The 14,451-nt window shown below is 42.0% G+C and overlaps 1 protein-coding gene across 1 annotated transcript in view; it reads left to right on the top strand.

The window, feature by feature from the left end:
• ephb4a (eph receptor B4a) overlaps positions 1-6,141 on the top strand; it is a 43,607-nt gene extending 37,466 nt beyond the window's left edge. The window contains exons 12-17 of the mRNA XM_085420441.1: positions 334-581; positions 691-906; positions 1,313-1,462; positions 1,641-1,834; positions 2,376-2,534; positions 2,645-6,141. Of these exons, the coding sequence (XP_085276567.1) occupies positions 334-581; positions 691-906; positions 1,313-1,462; positions 1,641-1,834; positions 2,376-2,534; positions 2,645-2,753 (1,076 nt within the window). The 3' untranslated portion in view covers positions 2,754-6,141. The remainder of the gene's footprint in view (positions 1-333; positions 582-690; positions 907-1,312; positions 1,463-1,640; positions 1,835-2,375; positions 2,535-2,644) is intronic.
• The last annotated feature ends 8,310 nt before the right edge of the window (positions 6,142-14,451 follow it).

Raw genomic sequence — 14,451 nt, 5'->3', positions numbered from 1 at the left:
ATGTGTTGTTTTTATTTTTAGCATATTGTTCTCTCTCAAAATAACCTTATTAAAAAATACCTAATTACTAAATTAAATAGATTCAGTGACATTTAAAACCATTGCCCTGTTTCTTCTTTATCACTCAAAATTCAATTTGGCTGCAGAAAAAACACAATTAACTGATAAATATGTTCCCGATATTGGTGGCCCTCATTCAAACCAAAGGGCACTGCTAGCTGCGAGCAAGCGTTGCGTTTGTTAAATGTAACAGTTGTCTTCATAATGAGGTAAACTCATGCTGGGGAGGAAAAAACGGCCATAATAGTGTGTTTACGTGTCTGTGTGCTGCAGGCGAGTTTGGGGAGGTGTGTCGAGGACGGCTGAAGATACCAGGAAAAAAGGAAAACTACGTTGCAATTAAAACTCTAAAGGGTGGCTACACCGACAAACAGAGACGGGACTTCCTGTCTGAGGCGTCCATCATGGGACAGTTCCAGCACCCCAACATTATCCATCTGGAGGGAATCATTACAGCCAGCTGTCCAGTCATGATCCTGACAGAGTATATGGAGAACGGCGCTCTGGACTCTTTTCTACGGGTCAGTATGAGTCGGACAAACCAACGCCAAAGCACGCTTCTCTCAAAACACTGAAACACACCGTAGTGCCGCTCATTCTCAGACTGAACTGGTTCTGTCCTCTCCGTAGCTGAACGACAGCCAGTTCACACCCATCCAGCTGGTTGGTATGCTGCGTGGCATTGCTTCTGGCATGAAGTACCTGGCAGAGATGAGCTACGTCCACCGAGACCTGGCTGCCCGCAACATCCTGATCAACAGCAACCTGGTGTGCAAGGTGTCTGACTTTGGCTTGTCACGCTTCCTTCAGGAGAACTCCTCTGACCCGACCTACACCAGCTCTCTGGTGAGACAACAGCCATCCTCAGTTAATGCTTAAGGAGAAAAGCCTGTCATTCATTTCATACAAAGTAGTCTAGTAGGATGGAAACCATAGAAATGATCCCAATGTGTTAATTTTAATCTCTAGCACAGACATCAGGACACTGATTATCAACAATAGTGGTTATCAGTGTGATTTCTGCACTACAATTAGTTGTCAGTTAGATTTTTAAGATTTAAATAAATGCATAAATGAATAGCAGAGTTTTATTTATCCACATGCTTTTCATCTCTTGAAATATTATGTTGATCGTAAAACATTTTTAACTTTAACTTAGGATTTTACCTACCTTCAGTTTCCTCCCCAGCTCCCTGCTGGACCATGTTTACGTGAAGTTTCTGCATCACTCACTGTTTACCTTTCTGTGTAGGGAGGTAAGATCCCAATCCGCTGGACAGCACCGGAGGCAATAGCCTTCAGAAAGTTTACCTCAGCCTCAGATGTGTGGAGCTACGGCATCGTCATGTGGGAGGTCATGTCTTTTGGAGAAAGACCGTACTGGGACATGAGCAACCAGGATGTAAGTTGAAGCAAGAAAAGCCTTGCTGGGCTGTTTTTTAGATTTTTGGAAGGACTTTTCAGGTTTTGTTAGCCGAGTTTTTCCAGTCATTTCAAAACACTTGGAACTAGGTGATCAGTGAAGTGTTTAAATCTTGACTGTGACCATTAGACTCATGTTTAATGGTTGCTTCCGTCAGGTGATCAATGCCATAGAGCAGGACTACCGCCTGCCCCCGCCACCTGACTGCCCCACCCACCTGCACCAACTGATGTTGGACTGCTGGCAGAAGGACCGGTCGGCGCGCCCTCGCTTTGCGGAGCTCGTTAGCGCTTTGGACAAACTCATCCGCAATCCTGCGTCGCTGAAAATAGTGGCTCAAGAAGGAGCAGGGTGAGAGTGCTGATGTGTTTTTACAGTTGGATCAGTGAGGTTTTGGACCACCACGGTGGATTTTAAACCTAAACAAACAAAATGCGATTAAAGTGAAGCTTTTAATTCAAGATGTTTAACAAAAGTATTGCATTAATTGTTCAGGAATTTCCTGTTTTTATGTAGTCCGCGAAAAATGTCACACAGCAAAAATCAAGCATGTCTTCAGACTGTCTTATTCTTAGTGTCCATTTAAAGCCCTGACAGTGACAGGGCAGGCATTAGCCTCCTGCTGCCCAATCTTGTGCACCACCTCGGTGTCCTGCTGTGACCTGTCAGCCACTTGCTGTTCCCATTTCCCTGTCTCAACATTCTGCCTGTCGGCTAGTTATATACAGCTGAGGACACTCCACCTCTGACAAATCCCATTGTTTGTCCCTGTCAGTCACTCAGTTCGACTTGTCACCTGGAATGTTGCTGCAGGACATGTATAAGCTTCTCACTGAGGTTTTGGTGACGGTGAATGTAAGTTATTCCTTTGTTTCTGGATCCTGTCCCCTAGGCCGTCCTACCCCCTGCTGGACCAGCGCGCACCTTTAGCTCTCCCGCCGTGTGCTTCGGTGGGGGATTGGCTTAGGGCCATCAAGATGGAGCGTTACGAAGACAGTTTCCTTCAGGCTGGCTTCAACTCAGTGGACCAGCTGGCCCCAATCACCACACAGTTAGTTCATATTCCCATTTTTTTTCCTGCTCACTTATTTTATCCAAGTAAAAATTTGTTTAGGAAAATTTGTCTCTAATTAGTTTTTTTTTTTTTTTTTAATTCTGTAGGGATCTGCTGCACATGGGTGTGACTTTGGCTGGGCATCAGAGGAAAATCCTTTCCAGCATCCAGACAATGACCTTTCAAAACAAGAGCACTGCAACTGTGACCTTCTAGCTGACCTGCCTCTTATTCTGGACATGACACCAGCACACAGGTGCTGCCAAGTACTGAGAGCACTCTGGATCCTCTTTCTGTGAGCCACTTTGAACACGGACTCGTAAAAGGGATTGGCGACTTTATTCGTGACCAGAAAAAATAGGGAGAAAAAACTATGGTGTGAACTGTTGTGCAGAGATTGGCAGGTCTCTGCCACACAGAGGGACCAGGTGATGAAGCTGTGCGGACTGACTGCTTCTTTATTTTTTTGTTCTTTTGTTTGTTTTTTGCAGTTTGTGCTTTTACATCCACCCAAGATTTGGACTCAGTACATGTGGTGAGCAAAGAGGAACAGCGGACCAGAGTTTACACAGTTCTGTATTGTCATGTCATTACAAAAAAACAAAACAAAAAAACCCAAACTGGTTTGTTGTCCCAAAATGTCACTTTGATCTTTCACCAAAGGAGACAAAAAAGACGAGAAGAAATGCCAAGATTTTTAGTTTTCGTATTGTTGTAATTATGAATGGGAACCGCTCTCGATGCCGACTACGTTACTTCAGAGACACCTTTCACATCAAAACGTGAACATTTTAATGTGAGATTTTACATTTTGTTGTTCTTTCTCCCCCATTTGATTTCAGTATTACCTCCTCTTTACTCAGGTGTGATGTGTAATGCAGACTTTGGAGAGCGCTGTACTTGCTCTAATCAGACTCCTGATCTTCCTCAAGTCTGGCTCTCACTTTGCCAGCTCAGCAACATGTGAGAAGAAAGGCACAGAGACATATCAGCACTTTTGTCATTTCAGAGTGAATCGTAATCTTCAGTAACTCCACGTGTTTCTCGTGGAGTGTGGTTGGTTATTTCTAACGCTGGTCTTTCTGCTGGCAGCTCAGTTTTATTATAGTCGAGCTGAACAAAGACCAAGTGGACTGAGAGACCACGAAAACTGTAGAATTGGTTTTCTTTATAGATAATAGCCAAGGACGCAGTCTGGCCTCAAACTTGTTTTTTCTTGATTATAACGGATACATTTTTAATTATCTTATTCTGTATTCTCCATTTTCCAGTGCCATTCATTTGTCTTTGTGAACTAAAATGCCATTTTTATAAAGCAGAAGCCTTTCACAAGTGATTCAGTTCTGTCTCATTTGAATGCACCTTAAAGGGTAACTGAGTAAAATGTGTCTGCTTTTGTTCTGAAGCGATGCAAAAAGAGGTTCCTAACAAAAAGCACGAAACACAATACATGACCTTAAATTAACACTCTAGCTTGTAGCCACTTTGGTTGGTTTCACCGGCAGTTTCGCTCTGCAAAACTAGTGATTCTCAGAGCTGTTGTCTTATTAGCAGGGCAGCACCTCTCACTTTGCCGGATGTAATGTCAGTAAAACATTTCTGCACTTGCACTAAAACGATTCCCTAAAATTTTGGAAGAGGAAACAAAGCACGGCTACCAACTGAGCCAGTCTGCTCAACGCAGTGTTTTTGCGTTTCTCAGAAAACTGCCTCTCGTACAAATATACAGTTAGCAGCTCGCTGTATCTGTTGCTTTCACTCATGACCTGCTCACAATACTTACTGTTTGCAAACGCAGAAGAGTTGAACTTCCAGCAGAAAGTGCCTGTGCTCCAGGAGCGTATCTTTGCATACTTTGTCCATATGAAGGCAAACAAATCTCTTGGCACATACAAGTTTGCACTTTTCAATCTTATCCAGGACCTGCCAGGATTTGCTGACTGATTGTTGTGCACTACCTACAGCTGGAGGCAAGGACATATGATGGAACAAAGCCTGGACTCTATGGATACATGGGTGCCTCCCCTGTAAGATATCCTCTGCCACCACAATGTAGCAACATTAACAAGTAGTCCAAAGGCTTTGCTCAGTTTGTCTTCAGTGGGTGTAAAATAAATGTCACATCACTCATATACCATCAAATACTCCGTTCACTAAATATTTGTAGAATATCTGTTTACAAGCAGTTTAAGTTACTTCCATGCTACTTTAGCTAACACACTGATGTCGCTAACATAGTATCTACAGCACTGAAAACTCTATGGGTAAAGATTCCTTATCAGGCTAAACCCGGAAACGTTGGCTGATATCATTTGGAGTGTAATGCAGAATGATTTCATGCAGTCTGGTCTGTCCATTACGCGGCTTGTAACCATAAACGTCTGCGTTTTGCTTCAAAGGCGTGTCTTTACTGACAATATTCTGGCATTAAAAAGCATGAAAAGACCATTTTTACTTATTTAGATGATATTGTGGTGTCTGCTGAAAATTCTGGGTTAAAATGTTTTTTTCCTTTTCTCCAGTGCTACAAAATAAAATTGAACATGGGAAAGGATGCTAATAGGCAGTGGTCAGCTCACCGGATTGAGTGGGTAACCCATATGCTGAAAGGCTGATGGGGAGGTCAGGGTTTAGGCCTGCACTGAGGCCATTTACTTAATGTCTTCCCCCTGGTCTTTTTAAAAATCTGTCTCTTCACTGTCTTGGTAAAATAAAGGGTTAAAAAAAAGACCCAGAATGTGGAAACTGGATGCACAGCTAGCAGTAAGATCTGCAAATTGCTTTCTACTTTTCCCCCACAGCTCCGCAGAAACAGCTTGAAGTCATCAGTATCTTGTGAAATAAACATTTAACTGACTGGAGTTCAAAATGTTGAAATATTGCTCAAAGATGTTGCAAATGTTGAAGGATGAGACCAGAATTTTTGACATTTATGTGTATTTTACCCTAGATAGCAGTGCTTCAGGATACACCTGGGCTACTAAAACATACAGAAATGGCTCAGGTGCACTGAATCGCTTCTTCTAAACTTTTTAGGGTTGAGAGAGTTTTTAAAGTCCCAGAGTGCATAACAGTCATTTGAAATATGCAACGCAAACCTGAAATGTGATGCTGGTTATGACCTTACACTTACCCAGTGACAAACAGCAGACCAACACGTTCCTTTGTAGGCTTCATACTGAAGATCTCAATAATGGCAACTCTGAATAAGGGATAATGTTTATCCAGCGTGTATATAGGTAAATATGAATATTTACCATCATTTCTCAGCTGTTTAACATGTCAGAAGGGCTTTGTAGATAGCCACGCTCATTTTTCACTGCAAGCGAAGCATGGAAACGGTTTAAATAAAAGGATGTCGTAGGAGGTCCATATCTGACCTGAAGTGATAACCCACATGGTTTACCTGTCTCCGGTCGTAAGGCAGGCTGTCCCAGTGACCCTGTTCGCTCCCGTCCCAGATTCAAAGAAAAAATGAGCACGCAACAAAGCAGCTACACTTTTGTCAAAAGGCGCACTGATGCTTCTGGATGTCTTTGAGCTTTTTTATTCCAGTGCTACTCAATGTGAACTAAATAAATGTTTCTTGGTTGTCTCGTTTTAATCTTTGGTTAAATAATGTGTTGCCTAAGATCATGTAAGTAAAATGTCTAATAGGATTTTTCTTTGTCTCCTTTGTGTCAGCCCTCCTCATCTATCCAGTTGGCCCGTTTTTAATAATGAGATGGAAACAAGAGAACGCAAGGACTCAAATGAGTCCCCAGCTTTGCTTTCTCGCAGCTTTTCCTCTTGCTTTCTGTTCCTCCAGAGAGCCTTTACCCCTGAGGGCTCAAAGCTTGTCCTCTTCTATGTTTCCTTTCCTGGTCCTCAGCCCTTTTAATCATGAAGAGATGTTCTTTTCTTCTCCTGTGCCTTGGGCTGAGAACAGCTTATGGCACAGCATAAGCTTAAACTCTCACACACACTTTTCTCCCCCTTCTTCTTCTTCTCCCATCTCCAAAGCTACAATAAACAAGCTAAGCTGCCAGGGCTTCCAAAAGCATTTAGGCTCATTGATTAATGTGCTTTGATTATCTCTGTGTTACTGACTCATTCCTCTTGTTCTATTGTTCTGGTGTGGACCACAAAGTATAGACCTGCGCAAGTACAGATTTTTTTTTTTTTTTTTTTTAAAGAAAAAGATGAGTAACTGTTGACTGTTGTTATGGTTTATTTTCAGCCCCACGGTGCATTTTGGTTTGCATGAATCCCAGTGTTGGGAGTGATTCAGTGCTTGAAAGAGAGAGATAAGCATTCATGTGGTTTCTACTTCTGTCAGTGCTTTGAGTGACCCCTGACCCTGCTGCATAGTACAAATCCAGCCTCAGCTTTGTCTGTGTATCTGAATGGCCATTCATTAGGGCTGCTGTCGGGCACTGAGTAGACCAGGCCGAGCAAGTTTTTAGCATTTGGTGGATTGTGTCATTCCCCTCGCATTCCTGCGTGCATTCGAGTGTGGAGAACGTGTGTGTGCGTGCATGGTCGCAGTGGGTGGGGGGCTACCCAGAGGGACAGGTACATGTGGATTTAAAGGAAAGGGGGAAGGGAGGTGATTTGAAATGGTTTCACCCTGTCTGGAGGAGTAAAACTCTCAGAAAATCTGAGAGTACACACATTAAATGTGTATTGGGAACGGTTTAGTCCAGCTAAGTGCACTCCCACAACACTGCAGGACTCAGAAAACTGATTTTTTTAAAATCTACGTCAAATTTAAAACAGTTGAGTCTGAAATGTTCTGGATTTGAGCTTCTGAAAAAAACACGTTATACCCATATTTGAATGATTATCCTATCTCACAGAAATCTCGGATAAATAAGTTTGCTTTGAGCAAACCCCCCCCCCCCCAAGTATCCCTCATGAAAGCCCCAGAGCTGCTTTATCATTCCACCCTTCAGTTTTTGGAAACCGCTGTCTAATTTCATTTTCCATTAGTCTTCGTTTTCGATCTGCAGCATTGGTTTGATTTTTCCACAACAGCACTTATCTGAAGATGGAAGTTTAGGCTGGAGATTGTCACTCCTATGCCGCTCTCCCTCCGCTTCAGCTGCCAGATTTCCTCCCCGAGATGACTCCCAGACAGTTTGCTCAAAATGGCCCAATATTTCTGAGCAAATCCACCGAGCAGCCAGCTAAGATTATTTTTCACCTGTGTACGCATTGTGATTTCGGAGGCACATTGCTCGGCAGAGCGCTTCCACTCTGTTTCGTATTAAATCTGATCACTGGAAAAGTTGTCACTCCTCGCTGCTCTACAGCATTTCTGTTGACTTTGCAGGAGATTGTGCCAGGCCATTGCCGTAAATAAGAATTTGTTCTTTGCTGACCCACCTGATCAAATAAAAGTTGTTGGAATTTAATTATACTTTCATGCTGCAGTACAGTTTTATGTGGAATTAGTCTAGTATTTTTAATCATGTAGTTAATCCACTTAATCAATGTAAACTTTTAGACCACAATCCCCTGCTGTCGTCTCAGTACTGATGTAGAGGAGTATTCAAATATTGTTATATTAGCTACTGTCAGGCTGTTGCTTTCACAGTTAAATTGTTTGGGTTTATTTAAATGTATTTAAATGTACTGAATAACTAAGATGAACTAATAACTGAGATTATTTCCCACAATCATCTCTAGGGTTTACAGAGAATGGCTCTAAAAGACAAAAATATCCAGTGAGCAACAGTTCTCTGGGCAAAAATACCTTGTTGATACCAAAGGTCTGAGGAAAATGACCAGACCGCTTCAAGCTGAAAGGAAGGCAGCAATAACTCAAAGAACGACTCGTTACAGCCGAGGTATGCAGAAGAACATTTGGAATGTGCAACACACTGAACCCCGAAGCAGACGAGGTACCACGGCAGGAAACCACACTGTTAGTTATAAACAGACAACTAAGGGACAAGATTTAAAAAATGTATGTGTTTTAATTTCTGCTGCCATATTCAGATGATGGGATCCATGCTGCCTTGTATCAGCAGTTCAGACTGGTGGTCTAATGGTGTGGAGGGGTAGTTTCTTGGCACACCTTGGGTCCCTCAGTGCCACAGCCTAACTGCGTGTTGTTAGTGGCCATGTCCACCCCTTCATGACCACAGGGTACCCATCCTCTGATGACTGCTTCCAGCAGGATAATGCTCCACATCACAAAACTGAAATCATCTCAAAGAGGTTTCTTGACCGTGACAGTGAGTTCGGTGTACTCGAATGGCCCAAACAACAGTAGGGGTGGGTGATGTACCCACAAAATTTTATCAAGATATTTCAAAAAACATTTGTAATAATGATGTTTGTGACAATATAGAAAAAATACTGAAGGAACTTTTTATGGATGCTTGCACCTTTCAGGCAGCAGCATTTGTACGTGTAAGTAAATAAAGGGCGTTTTTCCATCCATGTTTTCCAATGAGCCACTGTCTCTGATGACAGACTGAAGTGTGAATCCATTGAAATAAGGTGCAGCCAGCACAGCATACGATGGTACAAGTCACGCTTAAGTAAAAAGGTAGCCTAGGCAGCGTTTTCCCTGGAAATTTAACACTTTAGTTTAACAATAACTAGACAAACTTAAGCTTGTAACTCGTCAGGAGCTGCACCATACTGTCACAGATAATAACGCAGAAATATATTTTCTACCTGAAATGTGTTATCTTGGGTTGAGGTTTTTTTTAACCAGCTGCATACAGCCCTGCTTTTCCACCATGTAACTCCATCAGTAATTTCCATCCACCGTTTGCTCTTCCTGTCGTATGGAGCGCAGCTTGTGATGCTTGGTCGAGCCATTTGATTACTTTTGGGTCACACATCACCAGCTGCTAGTATCTCATCCTTTGCAACCTGGTTGTACTCGACAGTGTTTTTGCCTCAAGCGGTGAAACGACTTTGTTGCTTCCACCTTTAGCGAGAACAGGGTTCTGACTGTGCTTTGTTGGAGGTTGTTGAAGTCGCTCCCTCTTTAGGTACTAAAATGCCATCAGAGGCTGACACCTGTGTTTTACTGCCAAGCATTAATGTAAACCCATGGTGTTGCTATAGCAATGATATCACGATATAGTACTTTTATGCCACAGAGGAATTTATACCGGTATTATTATGGACCATGTGATATGGCAACAACAGTCTGGGATAGTAAGCTGTTGGGAAGTGGTGTAGTAAATATTTGTGCATGAGGAATATTTCCAGCACCTTTATGAAAAATTAAGACAGTTCTGAACTCAAGAGGGAGTACAACCTGGTACTAGCAAGGTGTACCCAGTAACATGGTTGGTGAGTATATCTTAGCTAAACCTACAGATGGATCGTTTACTTATAAAGAACGAATATTCAAGCGGTTAAATAGGGTTAGGATGCAGTTCAAACAACCCTTTATTTGTTTTAAGATTTTAAAATGGCTAGGTGTTTCTTTATATCCAGCTGTTTTATATTTTAATATTTGCTACTAGCTATACATTTAGCTAACCGATGCATCTTTGTAAGTAAGGGTTGTTTCTTTTCTTTCTTTTTTTTGAGAGTTTAACACTTTGATTTTCATTTTTTAAATAATTTCTAGCTATATTGGATATATCAACATCTATCTATCCAGTACTGTATATTAGGGCTGCCACAAACGATTATTTTGATAGTCGACTAGTCACCGATTATTTTTGTGATTAGTCGACTAATCAGATCATCATCCATTGGACGTACAGCGTACAGCTTATTGCACCAGCAGCATCTGGTCTTATATAACTATCATTAGCTTACAGCTTGAAGTGTTTGTGCTAACTAAAAATAAAGACAAGATGGTAGTTTATTAATTTTTAATGAAATTTGCAGATTGTTTCGGTGAAGTTTAATAAACTCCTTGCTTTCTAAAATATAACAGGACACCGGAGTATATTCTCCAGCGTCTCACACTTCTGATAATCAGCTGTCTGCTTGACAGTTTTAGCTGTGCAAAAACTATAACTTTAATCTCAGCCAAACCGATTTACTCAGGAACAAATAAAATACTAAAGAAAGCCAAACAATAACATTTTTAAGTTATCTAAGTGACTTATATATATGTTTAACCTGACTAGCGAAAGACGGCGGTGGGTTTGAAAACGATTTGCCGGGAGTCCGGTGTTCTCACGGCTCTAGTTAGCCTTGCCCCCGCCTAGCTAACGAGCTAGTGGGTAACAGACGTCTCCGAAAACGTCGGAGCGCTTTTGAAAATATGTGGTGTCTTGATAAACTGAGCAGATATTTGAGGTTTACACCGCTACATTCTCGCCTGAAAATATGTTAAACGTTTATTTTGTGACCCAGAAAGAATAATAAGAGTAAAGTTAAAACTAACTAGCTGCCGCCATTGTTGACAGCTGCGCTATGAATTCTGGGACACAGCTTCTTCTTCTTCGGGGTTTAACGGCAGCTGGCATCCTTGTACATGCAGTGCTGCCATCTTCTGTTTCAGTCCGTTATTACACTCTTAAATCCTACTACTCATTCCTGCGTCCTTTGTGATCTTACAAAGCTTCAAACGATGCGTCGACTATTAAATTAGTCGTCGACGATTTTAATAGTCGACATAATCGTGACTAGTCGACTAATCGTGGCAGCCCTACTGTATATTTACCTAACACTGGATAAACATTTATGTTACCTAGACTATTAGGTAACAGTTAGCTGTAGGTTTAGCTAGCTTTTTCTACCTTTTGTTGTTCTAGGTTTTTTTTTCAGGTACTTTTATAAGCTGTTTTTATTCCTTTTTGCACAACTTTTAATTATCTAAGTTCTTTATAACATTTCTGCTCAAAGCTATGAAAGCTTGTGTCAACCACTGGGAACCCCCCCCCCCCCCCCCCAAAAAAAAGACTTTATAGTATAAATAGTTATATATAGTTTAGTGATACTGATATATAGCTATGTACTTCTCAACCACACTTCACAGAAGAGACCACATTTGATGGAGGTGTTAGTGTGATGAAGAATGCGAATATGGGTTTCATCACCTTCAGGGTGAGTGAATGGCTCCTCCAAAGGTGTTTGCTGGTTCTTGCTCTGTCAGCTTTCAGCAGCCATCCATCTCCCCCATGGCACCCTTTTGTTTTCCACTCAGCTAAGATGTGCCTCTTGCCTTCTGTGAGGAAATGAAAGTCGTGTGACCTTCCCACTTCTTATCGTCTTCATGTGAATCACTCTATATTCTAAAACTCAAGCCACATGCGTCAAGGACCACTATGTTAAGCGGAGGGAAATAAAACTCGTGGGGCTTCATGTGGCAAAAAGGATTCTGCGTATGTGTCTGAAGTGAGGGAAAGTTCAAAAAAAGGCCATGATAGGAGATGGCAAACATCTCATGTGAAAGCTGTTTCTGATCAGTGAGATTGATTACCCTTTGTGAACTCAGATTGATGGCTTTACTCTTCAGTCTTGCGCTTAACCTCTCCTATAGGTCTCACCTTTAAGTCCTAACTCATCATAACTCCTCCACACTTCTGAACCCACTGGTATGAATCTTTACCCTGAGCTGAAATGTGTATGCACCCACAGTCACCTTGTCACTAACAAAGAACACACAGACTTCCTAGCGACCACCGGGAATTTTTGAGGTTTGATTCAATCAGACAAAGTTTGTAGAACTTTGAGGATTTAGAGAAACTACCAAACAACAGCAATTTAAAACATGCACAAGGTTATTTTTTACCACGCCTCAAAAGGGCTTCTAGTTTTGTCTGTTTTCTATCTTTTTCATAATTACAGTAAGGTTTGGCCTTTATATTTGTATTGTGGCCATAGATGTTTACCCTAACTGAATGTTTATCCTTCTTCTTCTACATTTAAATCACAGTTTGCCGAGCAATTGCCTGAATGAGCTGTTTTCATAAATGTCTACAAAGCAAATGAGCAGTAAACACAGAATATTCCAGTAAACAATGACACACATCTGCACTGAGAGCACATTTTTGTTTTCAAAAGCAAAGGTAAAGCCTTCTTCAGTCTTTTTATTTTTTTATTTTTTGGAGGAGTTGCATGAATGTGTATCCCCTCACAGCAGGTCTAAGGATTAAAGCACCCCCTCCTGATCCCCTGTGGCCCTCCTCCCTGAACCTACACCCACTCCTTTAGCCTGCTTTGGAACGACAGCCTGTCAGAACTATTGATTATACTGCAAAAACATGACCACTCACGTTTAGTACTGACCCCATGAGCACATTTGTGGGGGGACGGGGTGTGCTCAAATTGTGACAATATGGAGGGTAGTAAAGTGTATGTATGCGTGTGTTTGTGTGTGTGTGCCCACTTAGAAATCTGAGCATGGAGCATATGGTTATGATTTAACCAGCATCTGGATGCAATACAACAAGGTTTACAATACAAAGCATAAACTGTGTGCGTTTGAGGGAAAGGGTGTAGTATTGAAAGTAATCAGATTACAGAAATGAGGAAACTAACCTTGGGCTTATACCATCACCCATCAACCAAAATCGTACCCAGAATGGAAGAAATAACCGTGAACACACACTCGCTCTCTCAGATCTGTATTACTGTGTTTTGAGCGCCCTCTAGTGTGCAAAAACTTGGTTTATTCGATTTTTATTCTAATGCTGAGAGGAAAATAATTCATGCTTTAAATTCTCGTTTATTTACGAATCACGCGTTCAACCCTGATCATTCGGTAAACATGAAAGCATGAAATGCGTCCTGACTCTGCTTATCAGATAAGGGTTGAAGCTGCTGTCTGTGCAGGTTTGGGCTGAGCCTCGCAGACAGTGTCTCAGCATATTCTGACCCAATATCACTCCTACTCTTTACAATCGGAAAATCTGATTGTAAACACGGCGTGCAGTCTGCGCCACTGTCTCGGCTGGCAACGTCACGCAGAAGCGGAGAGAGGACTGGTCATTAGCAGTGATCTGAAGTCATGATAAATACATTCTGATTCCGAATCTGTTCTGTGGTCGTCCATCCGGACAGATTTGTTATTCTCGAGTTTTAAAGGTTGGGCGTTCAACAGCTTATCACAAAGAAAGAGGAGCAGCTCTCCTGCAAGGTAACTTTGAGGCAGGCTCACCATTACTCACCCGCGCTGCTTTGTCGCCGCCTGGTGGCCATGGCGGACTCTGACACCCTAAAGGAAAAGCAGAGTCATGTTTCAGTGGGTCGAGCTTAGGCCTGAGAGGATGCAGAGGAGGCGCCTGCTCTCTCAAAACGAAGTCCTCCTCTCACATCGGTGTATTGTGCAACTATCGCCTCTGTAAACATAGTTTCTGATAGGATTTGAACTATTTTTCGAGTAGGTCGAATGTGTACTTGTCTTTAAACAATAATGGTCCTTTGCTCTCTCTTCCCCCCCACCTAGGCTACACTACATTATGCACTGCGTTAAAGCAAACAAAAGAAAACAAAGACCACAGAAAAAACAACAGCAGTAAGAGCCACACCTACATAAATAACACACATGACCACACCTCAATGCCTGGCAGTACAACAAAAAGAAAACCACACAAGACAAAAAAGCTATACCAATGAGTCCTGCGGCAATAAACTTTTAGTTTAAGAAGTAGAAAAAGAAAAAAATGCATTTAGAGAATCGTGTGCTTTTTAAGCACTGAGAACAATTATTTGAGATACAGGGTTCAGTAAAGACAGAGCGTTAGTGCCTCTGAATCAGCATGCGCTTACGTTTAAGAGACGCAGCCCTCTTGGAGTTGTAGTAATTATGATAGAAGTGATGGATGAAGTCATGCACTGTTGTTATAGCGCAGGGAGGTGGTCAGGGTGGAGGAACGGGTCAGCAAAACGCTGGACACAAATACACGAGAGAGCCGTGTTCATTGTTTCCATCTGGCAGCGGAGACGATGAGCCTTTAATTGTAACCACCATGTTTCCCTAGCTTTAAACATGCTCTTCTTT

Source organism: Rhamphochromis longiceps, linkage group LG10, assembly GCF_057381845.1.
Source record: "Rhamphochromis longiceps isolate RC_006_pf linkage group LG10, R_longiceps_female_GT1.1, whole genome shotgun sequence".
Lineage (NCBI taxonomy): Eukaryota > Metazoa > Chordata > Actinopteri > Cichliformes > Cichlidae > Rhamphochromis > Rhamphochromis longiceps.
This window is presented reverse-complemented; position numbering and strand designations above follow the sequence as displayed.